General features: G+C 42.9%; 2 protein-coding genes across 6 annotated transcripts; both read left to right on the top strand.

The window, feature by feature from the left end:
- The first annotated feature begins 35 nt into the window (after nt 1-35).
- On the top strand, nt 36-5,155 carry LOC143214076 (uncharacterized). 5 transcript variants are annotated; one of them, XM_076434654.1, is made up of 13 exons: nt 36-553; nt 982-1,204; nt 1,275-1,527; nt 1,617-1,755; nt 1,830-1,999; nt 2,075-2,443; nt 2,525-2,681; nt 2,761-2,830; nt 2,904-3,150; nt 3,211-3,312; nt 3,390-3,500; nt 3,632-3,952; nt 4,024-5,155. In XM_076434654.1, exons 2-13 carry the CDS (start codon nt 989-991, stop codon nt 4,623-4,625), a joined length of 2,757 nt encoding a protein of 918 aa, XP_076290769.1. In that variant the 5' UTR covers nt 36-553; nt 982-988; the 3' UTR covers nt 4,626-5,155. The 5 variants fall into 5 exon arrangements, with proteins under 5 accessions (XP_076290769.1, XP_076290768.1, XP_076290770.1 ...); XM_076434653.1 differs by having other exon boundaries at nt 972-1,204; XM_076434655.1 differs by having other exon boundaries at nt 36-1,204; nt 3,423-3,500.
- A 231-nt stretch (nt 5,156-5,386) lies between these two features.
- Nucleotides 5,387-13,623, top strand: Nfrkb (nuclear factor related to kappaB binding protein). The gene is made up of 15 exons (XM_076434649.1): nt 5,387-5,899; nt 6,169-6,417; nt 6,484-6,716; nt 7,059-7,324; nt 7,459-7,811; nt 8,415-8,749; nt 9,088-9,333; nt 9,396-9,629; nt 9,807-10,028; nt 10,101-10,507; nt 10,900-11,220; nt 11,289-11,481; nt 11,903-12,692; nt 12,759-13,082; nt 13,168-13,623. The coding sequence occupies exons 1-15, from the start codon at nt 5,894-5,896 to the stop codon at nt 13,606-13,608; spliced, it is 4,620 nt and encodes a 1,539-aa protein (XP_076290764.1). The 5' UTR covers nt 5,387-5,893; the 3' UTR covers nt 13,609-13,623.
- The last annotated feature ends 177 nt before the right edge of the window (nt 13,624-13,800 follow it).

Below are 13,800 nucleotides of genomic sequence, written 5' to 3'. Positions count from 1 at the left end.
ATTTTAAAAATAAAACAGGTGCCTGCAATAAAAACGTACTGAACTGCCCACAAAAGGATTATTTAGGTGTCAAATCTCACCGTAAATTTTGTATCAGCCTGTACAAATATTTCTTATTGAAAGATATACTTCTTTTCCGTGTACTTCTAATCTCGTGCGATTTTCCGATCGTTTGAACTGACGCGCGTAACTCCAAACAAAGGGAGCGTGTCGTCTGTCAGCTTATGGTGGTAATCTCTTTTCCCGACAAAAACCAATTCGGAAAGTGATGGAACAACGGGTCACGATTGGTCGACGATCCGTTTCTGTCCAATAGTCTCGTGGAAATCGATTCTAAATATATAATAACTATACCTCGTGAGAAAGGGAAAGGACCTGTTGCTCACTGTTGCTGTAGCTTTGCTATAGTCCTTTGGTAGCCATGCTGCCTGCCGCAAGTAGGAAGTAAATAGTTTACAATAGTTTAACTGTTCGTCTTGGAAACTTTACGATCGACAATCTTTTTTGGTCGAACGAGCTCCGAACAACTCATTGTTACTTTTCCACTGAACAGGTACAAATATATGCATATTTTCTTATCAATTTAGATCTCGCGTTTTTTCTTCTTTTGTTTATTTCCAAATTAGCGACTCAAGACGACGAGCAATGTCCTTTCGTGTTTTTCGAATGTCCTAGGCTGTTATCGGAACTATATGTAGAATGTTAATTTCGATGTTCTCATATTTCGATGTTTACAAGACGTTGCGACACATTTACCGAAAGTCGAGTTATTTAGACATTGATTAATGGAAATTTATTTATATTATTTGAAAACCATTATATTGATTGCTCGATCATGTGATGCCTACGACTAAAATGAACTACATAATAGTGAAAGATCGCGACTGATCTTAAATAGTTGATTAACATAGTTAGTCGTTAGTTAGTAATTACAATTAGTAATTGATAATCATTGATTAAATGTATGTTAGTTTACTTTAGCAATAAGATGGAAATATCGCCCAGAAAACCGTCGAAACGCGCACAAGAACCAGTTGACGAATGGCTGCAAGCTAAAGGATATTTTAGGAAACATGCGCCTAGAGATCCGACTTGTTTATTCAGAGCAGTCAGTGAACAAGTTTATATGACACAACACTACCATCTTAGGGTGAGGAAGGAGTGTGTGGAATTTATGAGAACGATGAAACAATCATTTTTTGAGGTACACTAGTAAACTTGAAACTGCATTCTCCTGTTGATAGTTGTTGTATTAAAGCTATCATTCCCCCCAGAACGTAGCAATTCCATTTGATGATTACCTGGACCAAATGGCGTGTTTCACTGAATGGGGTGGTATAAATGAAATCCAAGCTATGTCATTGTTGTACAAAAGAGAATTTGTGATATTCAATGGACAAAAACAGGTGCAACGTAATGTTACTAACAATGGTTTCAAAAATGTAATATATTTGTGCCACACGCCACAGAAACAATACGAAAGTATTTACACGCAGGATTTTGTTGCATCAGCTGCATACTGTCAATGTAGGATCGCATTGCTCAGGCATTCCGCTAACATATTCGCTACCAGCATCATAAATATATTACATACTTATATATTCATTATTTTACAGCTATTGCCTATCAAGTACTTTATAAAGGTGTCTTCAATATGGCTAACTTAGAGACTACTGTTCATAAAATGTTACATGACCGAACTGCTACTTTTAGACATGACAAATTTTTCCTTAAAGGAAACTTAGAGATACGAGAGTAAGTCTTTTAACGCTTGTATTGTTAACGATCAATTAAAAATGTATACATGAATTTACTTTGTGTCCGTTTAGTCAGTTGACCGCAGAAATATACAATAAAGTGGAGAGCGGAAACGACGAGGTGGACGATGGGCAAAGTATAACGAAGAATATACCACCATTTCCTTACAGAGTTGCGAAAGCTCTGGATCCGAATATTTATCGTAATACTGACTTCGATATATGGCATGAGATTAGGAAAGGTAAAGCTACTTCGTTCGTATTATAATAATATAATTCTGTTTCTAATTAAAACAATGATAATTTCGATCGTTCAGAAGTAAAGAATGCAGGCTGGACCCGACACAATAGTCATGAATTACAAGTTGGTGGTAAATGTTTGATTCAAATGGATTTTAACGAAGATGATTTTGACAGAGCTAACAATAATAATGTCTATGTGTCTTCGCTTGAGAAAGATGCTAATTGCAACGATACAACAGCATCGCAGAAAACTGACAAACCCACTTTCCTTTATGGTCATATACAAGAGATGAGTAAAAATGAGGGTCCTGTGTTAGTTTACATTGTAGAACTGGGAGAGAAAAAGATTGTACCATATTGTGCTCTCAAGCCGTGGCCTTTAAGAAAAGGCAAACAAAATAATTGGGCGCCAGTGTGCAAAAGAAATGTACTTGTAGACTCGAGTTAGTAATTGAGAAAATGCACGTACACCACACAAAAATATCTATATCTCTCACTAAAATATTTGTATCAAATGTTATTAGATCAGAAATGGAGAAAACCATACGGAGCTTCGCGCAAGGTTAAACAGTCAATTTCCAGTATGACTATTTCTTCAGGTAGCATTGATAAAAATGGAAATAATGACAATTGCACCGATGTTATTAGCAAAAATAATATTCAGTGGAAAAAAGAAAGTTTGTAAGTGTTTCTTTTATGTTACTTGAAAAGCACTTTGTGCTATAAGATTCTTTTTATATCAATCTGCCTTTTATTCTAGAAAAGGGGAACATACACAAGCATACGAAAACTATGAATTGGAGAAGTATGCTAATTACCCGGTTGATAATGTACGTTGAATTATTACCGATACATGTTAAATCCATAATTGTAAAAGACATTAAAAATAGTCTTTGTTCGTAGGCTACTTCTGAAATGTTTCCCGCAAGACCGAATCTTGATAATAATAATCAGTCTTTAGCTTTGGATATTAGGCAAGAGAATAGCAAAGGACATAAAGAAAAAAGCTCATTTGGGGTCAAGAATACCGAGAAGCATTCAGCAAAAAATCCGAAATCGGATAACACGGTGAATACCGATAATAATGCTGAATTCGATTCGTATCCAAACCAAAGAACACAAAACGAAAATTTCTATTCCCCCTATTCTGGTATGTAAGCTCATTGCATCGTTGATCGAACAGTTTCTCTAGCTATGGATCGTTTCGTAGGGGAGCCGATTTCTGCAGCTCAGGTGGACAATATGCTGCGTTCCATTAATTGTTCGGTACAGAAAAGTGTCGATGTGAACGGTAGTGATTTACCGTTATCAGGTATAAGTAAAAATCATTTCGTACATGCATACGCTTAATTGTTCTCCGATTACACATATTATATTTTTTCCTTGTAGATCCATTTACTTTGAGATTTTTTTATAACTTAGGATTAGAATATTTTCGCGAGAGCAACAACTGGAATTATTTGACAAATGAACAATCCGATGTAGGACAATGGTACCAAGGTGCATTCATTTCTACATTTATAAAAATATGTCTATGCATTATTGGTAGAATTAGTTATTCGGGATCGGGACGGGTTCTCACACACCTCTTATTATTGCACCCTGTAAATGTACATGTGTCTGTTGCGAAGGTATGCCGCAAAACGAAGCTGATATTACGGCCATTACGAACGGTATGACGCAGCATTGCACAGTGTCGCAACAGAAACCGGAGCACAATACCGATCAAAAAGAAAACGGCAGTCAATCGCTCAGCCAAGAAAACGGGCATAAATGCGTGAACGGTAAGAAGGATGCGCAGATTCAAAAACCGGAAGCACCGAGGGTGGATGAAGGGAAAGATTTGTCGCAATCACCGCGCGAGAAAATAAAGGATCAAGAGCCTGTTAACAGAGACACTCCTCGTCCAAGTAGGAACGGCTTGGGTTCCCGATTTAAGAAGAATTCAGACAGTACGTTTCGAAAAAACAAATTTAACAAATGTATTAACGGTGACCTAAAAAACAGGGAATTTATTCTTTAGATCGACACCGTACAGCTTCGCAATTTGCGCAACAGGGTAATCAGTACTTGCATTGCGGAGGAAACTCAAAGTCCACTAAATCGCAAGAAACGAATAGCGATCATTTTCAACAATCGAGGGCGGTATCTCAGCAGGCACATGGTTCTCCAACTGCACCGGTGAATTCTTATCAAACACCCTACATGCAACAGGGCATGTATTCCGGAATACCGTATTATGCAAATGAGGCAGAAGCATTCGCAAATCCTTATTATCCTCCTAATCCAGGATTCTTCCCTATGCCTTGTCTACCGCATTCAGATATGCCTGATAATGGTAACATGCAACCATTCTCACCGCACTTATACCCTGGGATGGACTATGCACAGGCTTATCCTGGCGTATGTCCTCCATACATGTGTCCTCAACCTGCCCCATACAACGTGCCGCCTCAGAACATGCAAGAACACTGGTATGCTGTTACTGGACAACCGCATTACATGCCGTATGCACCGGTATTGCCCGTCGCTGCAGATGGAGTTTGTAACGGGCTCTCGCAAAACATCAATCAGAACAGCCCCACCCCAGAATGCATAACTATGCAACTATGTTCCAACCTGTGAGTGTATCTTGCACAAAGATACAACTAAAACAGTATTTTCATTACTTGCTCATAGTCTACGTAAGATACCGTCAAGAAGAGATCTAGACGTCTTGAAGACTTATCTAGCCGTACTGCCGAACAGTATTAATACTGAACAATGTAAATATGTGAAACACACATATGGTTCCTTTGTAACGGTAATTTAGATACGTAATGTTAGTTAGAATATTTGTATTTTTGCAATAATAATATCATAAAAATTTGTAAGAATTTAAGCAACAACAGTACAAACCAGCATACTCAAGTAGAATTAGTGAACTAATAGGTAGAAGTAATAGGAAAATGCCTGTATAATCTCAACTCAGTAGATTGTTCCATTCCAATGGTACTGTACCGCCAAACATAGGCAACTCGAAACGAAAAACAAGTCTTTCTGAAATTTTATGCAGGTGACTTTAGTTCCTAAATATATCTTGCTGTTATCGTTTACCTATATTGTTTATGGAGACCTCTTTTTGAAAATAAAATATTCTGCATTCGCTGATACAACTTGTCAATCATTCCGTAAACCATTTTGTTTTCATTCAATCGATTGAAATGTTTAATATTTGGCTGCCTATGGATTTTATGCATTTCTGATCTTGCAATCAATGCATAATAAAGATCCGTTCTAATGTTGAAATCAAATTAAATTTCGCTCTCTTTCGGGGCTACCAACTGTCAGAAACGTCGAAGAAATGTCACTAGACAGAGCCTCGCAGAAATGAACAGACCCTCGGCTTTTATTCTTCGCGTAAAAAGAAATGCATAGAAATGCAGCAAATATACGGATATATAAACGTGTAAAACGTTGCAATATGCCCTGCTGCACGGAGATTTCAACGATACGATGAATCGTTAGGTCGTGCAGCGTTTGAACCGGCCCTAAAATCTCCGCCATTGAACGGCCGCGGCTATAAACCGGCGAGGAAGGTGCGCGCTCTCGAGATCCTTCAATATACAAACACCGTGGTTCTGTTTGCTGTATTCCACGCCATGACTAAAATTTGTCGGAAGAGTAGGAGTGCAGTAGCAGTGACAGGTCAAACGGCTAACAGCGAGATTACTTAATATTCGCTCGATACGAGACGAGGATTTCCCGCATCGCGAAAACGCCTCGAGTTCTCTCCACGGAACTTGGTTTCTCTATTTCGGGAATTATCGTTTCACCGTGGAAATTCGGTGTTTTCGTTTGAATAGCAGAACTTGCGGAGCAACGGGAGAGCAAGCGCAGGGGAACTGAATAGAATGGAGGTTGGTCGTAATTAATTATTTCGAAATAACGTGATTGCATGATCGATAACACTGTATACGATGGAAACGCGCGGAGCATACTTACCCCGTGTCACCTTACTCCCAAATCCGACGGCTCGTCTTTTTCACTGACGCTCGTAATTTCGATCGTTACGGTTCGGACAATTGATTAATTGGTTAATTACTCCTGACACGTTCCACGCTCGTTCATCGACTATTCGCGTCCCGTTTTATTGCTCGCATCATTTTGTAATTGGCTGTGCGTGTAGGTTGACGAATGTTCGGCTGGTGGAGACAGTGGAGCAGAAGAAGATGAGGATGACGCATCCTCTCATGGATCCAGAAGCAATAGCAGTAGCAGCAGCATCAGTGGAAGCAGCACAACGAGCGACAGCGGGGACGAGAGCGGAGAGGAGCATGGTTCCAGTGGTAGTGAGAGTCACAGCTCTGGGGAGGATGAGGATGACGAGAACGAAAACACAGAGTACTCTGTTAAAGCAGATAGTCCAGACACCTTGGTAGAATCCATCGCTTTTCCATTCACGTTTAAACGCGCAGTCGTTCTCAAAAGCTTTTACTTCTAGAAGTGGGAGACATGCGTTGTTGCGAATACCAAAGTGAAACTACCACAAGATCTCTGCGAACACGCTGTAATTTTTAAAGAGTTTTTGGATTACCCTTATATATGGAACGAATGCCTAACTGAGAATCAAAGGGAGACTCTCTGTAACCTGTTACCTACGTTTCCCAAGGATTGTGATGTAGAATTAGAAACAGAGAAGACTTTGCGCATGTTGTTCGATAATGAGAATCCGAGGTGAGGATCAGGGAGCTTAAGTCTCGTTTCCAGGATTGCAAACATTTCCAGCATTAATCCTTATGTAGTCAACCAAAATGTACAGATTATTTAAAACCTTTTGTATTCAACATGTTTGCACAAACACTCATTATAAGACGATAAATTAATATATTAGCGAGTAAAGAATGGACATTCAGAGAAATTTTGTAATATTTTTTAGAGGAACATTAACAAATTGTTGAAATAAATACCATAAATGGGTACCTGGGTATCCGGTTGACTACACAAGGGTTAACTGGTACTTCTGAGTGAAATAAATGAAATGTTTAATCGCTAAATATGTGGATGCGTTTATTCCAGATTTGGCGTGGCGCCGCTGGAAGCGTTCCACAGTCACTTGTCTGCCGGCCATTACCGTCCAGACATCAGAAGGATGTGCAGCTTGGTTCGCAAAGCCCAGCAGAGGAGGTTGCTGTTCGAAGAACGTAAACGGTCCTACGAGCTTGCAAGCCAGCTGCTAAAATCCCGGGAGAGTTTATTGTCGAACGCGTACAAGCAAGGCTTCTGTCAGCCGGCGCAGAGGACCATGTCGAAGATCCACTGGAGGAAGCCGAAGCCTGCAATGGGTAAGTCAGGCTACCGTCGCGAACGATTGTCGAAAGTTTTCTGGCTGTTTATACGTACCCCACGCTCCAGCCGTTTGGCAGAGGAGTATGTAGTAACTTCCGAGGGACAATACTAACAAGCAATGCACCGACAGTTGAAGAGAAAACGCAACTGCGCTATTTGGAGGAACTGAATGCGCTGAGGACCGAGCTTGGGGTGAGCGCGAAGCTTGCGGCTGACACCACATCCGAGAACGAGGAGAACTATCCGTACTATCAACTCTCCGGAGCCAAACAGAAGAAGAAGAGGCGCTCGCTCATGGGCGCGCAGGGCCTTTCCATCAGGGGCTTGCAAATGAATCACGATGACGAGACGATCCGGCCTGTCTTCTCCACGCTGCAGCGAGCCGATTTCCCCATGAATAGGTCGTTCTTCATTCGAGAACAAACGGAGGAAATGTACCGTGAAATGCTGCTCGAGCATAAGAAGCGACGAGCACGACGCGATGTGCGTAGCATGTCCTTTGCCGTAGGCACTACTGTAGAGTTAGGCATTATTCGAATAACGAACGAAAAATATCTTTAAGTGGGTAGACTCGTTTCCAGGATTGCAAGGATGCGGGATGCACTTCCTCATTTCTCGATAATGCAAAGATGGGGCTTTTCAGTAGTCTAAAGCGATAAATGAAAGATCAATCTACGCCGCGATTGCCCTTAAAAGTCCTACTTTTATGTTTACGAGACGTAATTTCCTATTTTCATAAAGCTGCGACAGCTACATGCTGCCGAATAATGCAAAGTACGCCTCGTAAACGTAAAAATAGTACGTTTGAGGGCAATTGCGGCCTAGATTAATCTTTTATCTAGCGCTTTTGATTGCTGAAACCCTATCTTCGCATTATCAAGAAATGAGAAGTCGCATCCCGCATCCTTACAATCCTGGAAACGAGAGTCTATCCCCTTAAAATCCAAATACATTGGAGTAAACTTTTAAAGTTTTTGTGCTGCCGGCATTAAATGGGCTTATTCGTTACTCGAAATAAATTTCGCCCAACTCTGCGCTACTGTAAACTGTTCGCTTTATTCATTATATTGGGTAATACTATCTCAGGTTCATCCGGAGCTGAACACCCAGGGTATCGCCCTAGCGGACCTAACTCAAAGAGCACAAATCGGCCAGAAGCACAAATTAACCATCGGGCCATCCATGCGAATGACACCCGCGAAGAAACGAATAAAATTGGAACAATCGCCGCTTTGTCCACCTGCGCCAAGATTAATCAACTCGAACAACATAAAACACGAGAGCGACAATAGTGATTATTCTCACACGACCGACGACAATAGGCACCCCGGTGCATTGGACATGGACCACAGAATGCTGACACCGATTAAATCGGAGCCTGTGGATCCGTACGAAGTGCATCAGATGTCGAGAAAGAAATTGTATGTTCGTTATGGTTATGTACATTTTAACCTTCGATTACTCGCACTCCACTTTCTTATAACTGGTTACATGGAACTCTACATATCACGCCAACATAAATCAATTTTTATTCAATGATATAACTATTTTAATGCACATACACATTTGCTGGTGTGGTCGACACCTTTGTTTATGCTTGAAACATTAAATTTAAAGTTTTGAGATTGTAAATACTGTATGCAAATAATTAAAAGTTAACTTTTCAATCTTAATTTCAAATTTATGGAGTTTTTGAGGTTCTCGCTTCGGCAGTCAGTTAATCACGAAGGTAATTATGTTCTACATATCGTTTTTGCAGTAGTCCACCTACACCGAAGGGTAGCAAGTCGTCCATACTGTCGACACCGGAAATTAAGAAAGAAGTGGAGGACATGGAGTACGAGGAAATTAAAACGGAGCTGAATAGTGGAATGCACGAGGAGATGCCGCCCGAGACGGAGGAAGACGAAGAAAACGATAAAAAGGAGCTTGACTTAGACAGCATCGACATGATGCAGATACCTATCCAACTCGACGACGGGATCGACATATTGGACGACGTAAAGTATGTATTCTTTTTCCAGGGTGTGATTAAAATTGGTATCTTTATTTGTAATTTTGCTTCAGATGCGAGGACGAAGGTGTTATATCGATACCAGACAAGGAATTGAACGTTCCGACCAACGACGAGACTATCGACATCAACAGCGGAGCGGAATTGATGCAGGAAACCCATGCTTGTTTTTTCTCGCTCCTGAGGGACGCCTTCACCTCGAAAGGCGAGTACAGAATGAGCGCCGCCGAGATGAAGGATGCTGTGATGTTGTGGCAAGGGAATCCTATCTCACCGTTGAACGATTGGTTAGTATAATTAACTGACAACATCAGTTTCTGCGTAATACTTTGAGTGCTAGATCAGCAGTCTTGAAAATTCTATAAAATAAAAGTCATTTATTTAACGAAATAAAAGTTTGGTGATTGAAATGTGCGATATTGAAAGTACTCCCTCAAACGTTTTACAAATCCTTGTTAACACAGGTATTCTATGGCGCCATCTTGGACCGCATTGGTCCCATTGGCCTTAGGCTTCCTCGCCGGAGAGTACACATACTCTCAAGACGTGAGTGACCGCCAGGAACGCGAACCAGAGCTCGTACCGTATTTAGAAAACAAAGGAAACGGTGTCTACGCGTGGATTGGCGCTGGCCGAGACTCGGATTCGCGACTGTCGGATCTATGTGCTAAATTCTTGATGTACAAGTAAGTACGCGCAACAAGAAGTACGATCCTTATAATGTCTAGTATTATTCTACGGGTGAGATGTTCTCAAAGAAGATCGCTTGTGTTTAGAGATTCATTGGGTCCGCCAACGTCCGCTGCTACTACTTGCTCCGTGGTACCTGTGAAACAGCAGTCTCAAGCGGCTCAGCTTAATTGCAATAATATAAACAGTAGTTCCGGGAATGGGAATACAACGGTGACTGTTAGAGCTAGCAGTCCACCGATAGAGTCGCTCAACGTTGACGGAGGATCCATCAACACGGTAGCTGAATGGGAGCCACCACGGGCTTTATGGCCCACGGAATGGAAGGTTCGACCTTCCACGGTGGACGAGCGTGAAGAGTTCAGGAGACAAGAGCGTATGCGTTATGCTGCGCCCCATAAAGCGTTTACGTATAGAATGCATGGGTATGCGTCCGTTGTCGGGCCCGTGAAAGGCATTTATCAGCACAACGTCGGTATGTTCGCCTAGATCCTAGATCAGGGAGTTTCAATTTGTTCTTCTTCGAGAACCGCAAGGCTCCCACCATTAGTCAAATCTCTTCCCACTGCGCTGGGCACGGTTGGGGCCCCTCAAATGCTTGCTTCCCCCACCAACGTTTCTTCCGTGCAGAGTGCACCTTTGTGGCGTTCGCTAGCGCACTGTTCTACGGCAACGATGAAGTCTAAGAGTGGGGGTAGAACCTAAGCGGGGAATGTGCCGCGTATGACTCGCGACCTACAAGTTGAAACTCACTGGCCTAGATCATTATGCTCACGAAAATTCTTGAAAATTTCAGGATTATTCTTGGGAATCCGATCATCGGATTCTTTTCGGGCACACCTCTAATTTACTTGAATTCGTTCATAGCTTCAGGATTGACCAAGGCTCGTGGACACTCATTGCTAGTAGCCGATCGTCCAAACTTCGTGACGATCCTAGCTCTGGTCCGAGACGCCACAGCCAGGTTACCGAACGGCGAAGGAACGCGAGCCGATATTTGTCAGCTACTGAAGGACTCGCAGTATATCAGAGAACAAACTGACAGTGACGACAAGGAAGGATATTTGCACTCGGTAGTGTCCGGTGCTTTGGACAGATTGCACTATGAAACAGATCCTTGCGTGCGATACTACCCTCGGCGCAAGGAGTGGTTGTACCTTCATCGAGCACGATCGGAATCTGAATTTGGTTTGTATTCCCTACCACTGGTTTCATACGGTTTTGGATAAAATACATCATGCTGTCGTTTTTTGTAGAAATGTACCATCAGCAACTGCAAGGCGTCGCGAAGAACAAGAAGAACATGGGCAGCATGTCGCGGAACAAAGCGCTGCCACCCGTTATGAAGCCTACGAACATCAACAAAGAACAATCTCCGAGCAACAGCAAGGAGTCTACGCCCAAAAAAGAAAGGAAAACCACAATCGCCTCACAGCCAGTCATTTCCAGGCGAGTTCCAAAATCCGCAGTCTAACTATTAGTTTGTTGCATAATTAAAAGGGGGTAAACTCGTTTTTTTTCAGGATTGCAAGGGTGCGGGATGAGCCTTCTCATTTTTCGATATTGCAAAGATGAGGTTTTTCAGTAGTCAAAAGCGATAGGTAAAAGATTAATCCAGGTCGCGATCGCCCTCAAATGTTCTATTATTACGTTTACGAGGCGTAATTTGCATTATTCGGTTGCGACAACTACATGCTGCCGAATAATGCAAATTACGCATCGTAATAGGTTTATCTAGCGCTTTTGACTACTGAAAAAACCCATCTTTGTATTATCGAGAAATGAGAAGGCGTACCCCGCAGCTTTGCAATCCTGGAAACGAGTCTACCTCCTTAACAATTGCGTATATCATTGCTGTATTATCTTACAGGAAGGAGCAAAAGAAAATCGACGAGAAGGCGGCGAACGAGCATTGCGTGTCCACCGAACAGTCTGTTGTTACGAACGTGACGACGACCATGAGCGCGACCACGTCTCCCATGATCAGTGCCGCAGGCTCTTCTATCCCCGTTACATCTCTACCCAGTTCTTCTGCTTCAATCAGTACCGTTAGCGTTGAAAAGGAGATTGCAACGAGCGACGTGAAACCGCTGATCACCACGACAGCGCCAGCTAAGAAAGTGACCAATATCGGAGGGAAACCGGTCGCTGTGGTCAAGACTAGCGCCCAGAGTTTGTTGCAGTCGAACCAGCAACACTTTCCGCATCATCAGATCCAAGTGTCCACTTCTGCTGGCCTGCAGACTATCAGGCTATCTGGACACTCTGTGCTGCACTCTGCTCAGTCCGTCGCAGCCAGCAGCACCTCCAGTAATTCCACCAACGTGAACTCCAACCTGACGACCATATTCCCACCTTCCAAGGTGCAGAACCAGCAACAGCAGCAACAACAACCGCAGCAGCAACAACAGTCGCAGACCATCGTGACGAACCAAGGCGGAAAGAGCATCTTACAGACCGCGAATATAAAGCAACAACAGTCTCAACAGCAGCACGTACTGCCCGGGAAGACTCTGCTGGCTTCTCAGATCAAACTGGTTAGTTCGGGACAGATTAAATCGCTCCTCACGGGTCACGGTCTTCAGGGTCAAACGATATTCATCAAACAATCGTCACCATCTGGGAGCCAACCGCAGCAACTGCAGCAACAACAATTGAAGGTATCGAAATCGCGTGAAATCATTTTATATGATACAATTTGTTACGAAATTTTCATCGTGTTTTAGCAACAGCAACAACAGCAACAGCAACCGCAGATTCAGCAACGGGTCGTGACCAGTCAACAACAATCGTTGCAAACATCCGGTATGCAGCGCATCATTGCTCAGATAGGTGGGAAGCCAATTGCTGTTCAGATCCAACAGTCGCCGCATCAACAGCAGCAACAACAACAACAAAAGATATTGGCCAAAGTTCTGACGAGTTCCGGTGGTGGTCAATTAATTTCCGTGGAAAGTCTACTTGCTCAGAAAGGGCTGAAATTGGCAACCACTGCCGGTCATGCGAATCAACTTAACAGGCAGGGGAAGCAAGTGATGACGCAGTATCAGGTGGGAACTTCCTTTTCTTTTTTCGATGTACAAAATGTTTATTCTGCATAGAAATCTGATTTAATAATCACAATGAAATCCCTAGGTTGTGTCGCAGGCGCAAACGTCTTCGGGACAGTCGAAAATTATAGTGAGTACCCAGCAGTCCCAGCCACAACAGGGCCAGACGGTGCGAATGGTCACGGCCCAGTTAGCTGGCAAGCCGATTGTCTTAGCCAGTGGCAATAAAAACGTCGGAGTCGGTATGAGCAGCAGCGGGAGCGTGGTGCTCGGCAAGCAACAGTCGTCGCAACAGCAATCGCAGCAGCAACCGATCATCCTACCGAGTCAGCTGCTCAACATCAAGACCCTGCATGGCTTGAAGGTGATACCGACGCCGGCGGGCCTGAAAACCACCGGCGCTGCGGTTTACGCACGAGTGATAGCGCCGACGACGATAACCTCGACCCAGTCAACGGGGAGCCAACAGCAGCAAACGATACAGGCACAACAGCAGCAGAGGAACAGTCCTTACAACACACCCTGACAAAATTGATACTCATTTTTTCTTGTTTCATTACGTATTCTTTGTTCAGTTGAATTACGCGGGCTAGTTTCGGTGTTTGAGGAGAAGCTGGGGCACGACACCCATGTAAAAAGCAGTGTAAACGCGTAAGCGATGCTCGTGCGTAGAATTTTCAAGAAACGAGAGATATATCTTCTCGGTGTCGTGGCACAC

This window comes from Lasioglossum baleicum, chromosome 12 (genome assembly GCF_051020765.1).
Source record: "Lasioglossum baleicum chromosome 12, iyLasBale1, whole genome shotgun sequence".
Taxonomy (NCBI): Eukaryota; Metazoa; Arthropoda; class Insecta; order Hymenoptera; family Halictidae; genus Lasioglossum; species Lasioglossum baleicum.
This window is presented reverse-complemented; position numbering and strand designations above follow the sequence as displayed.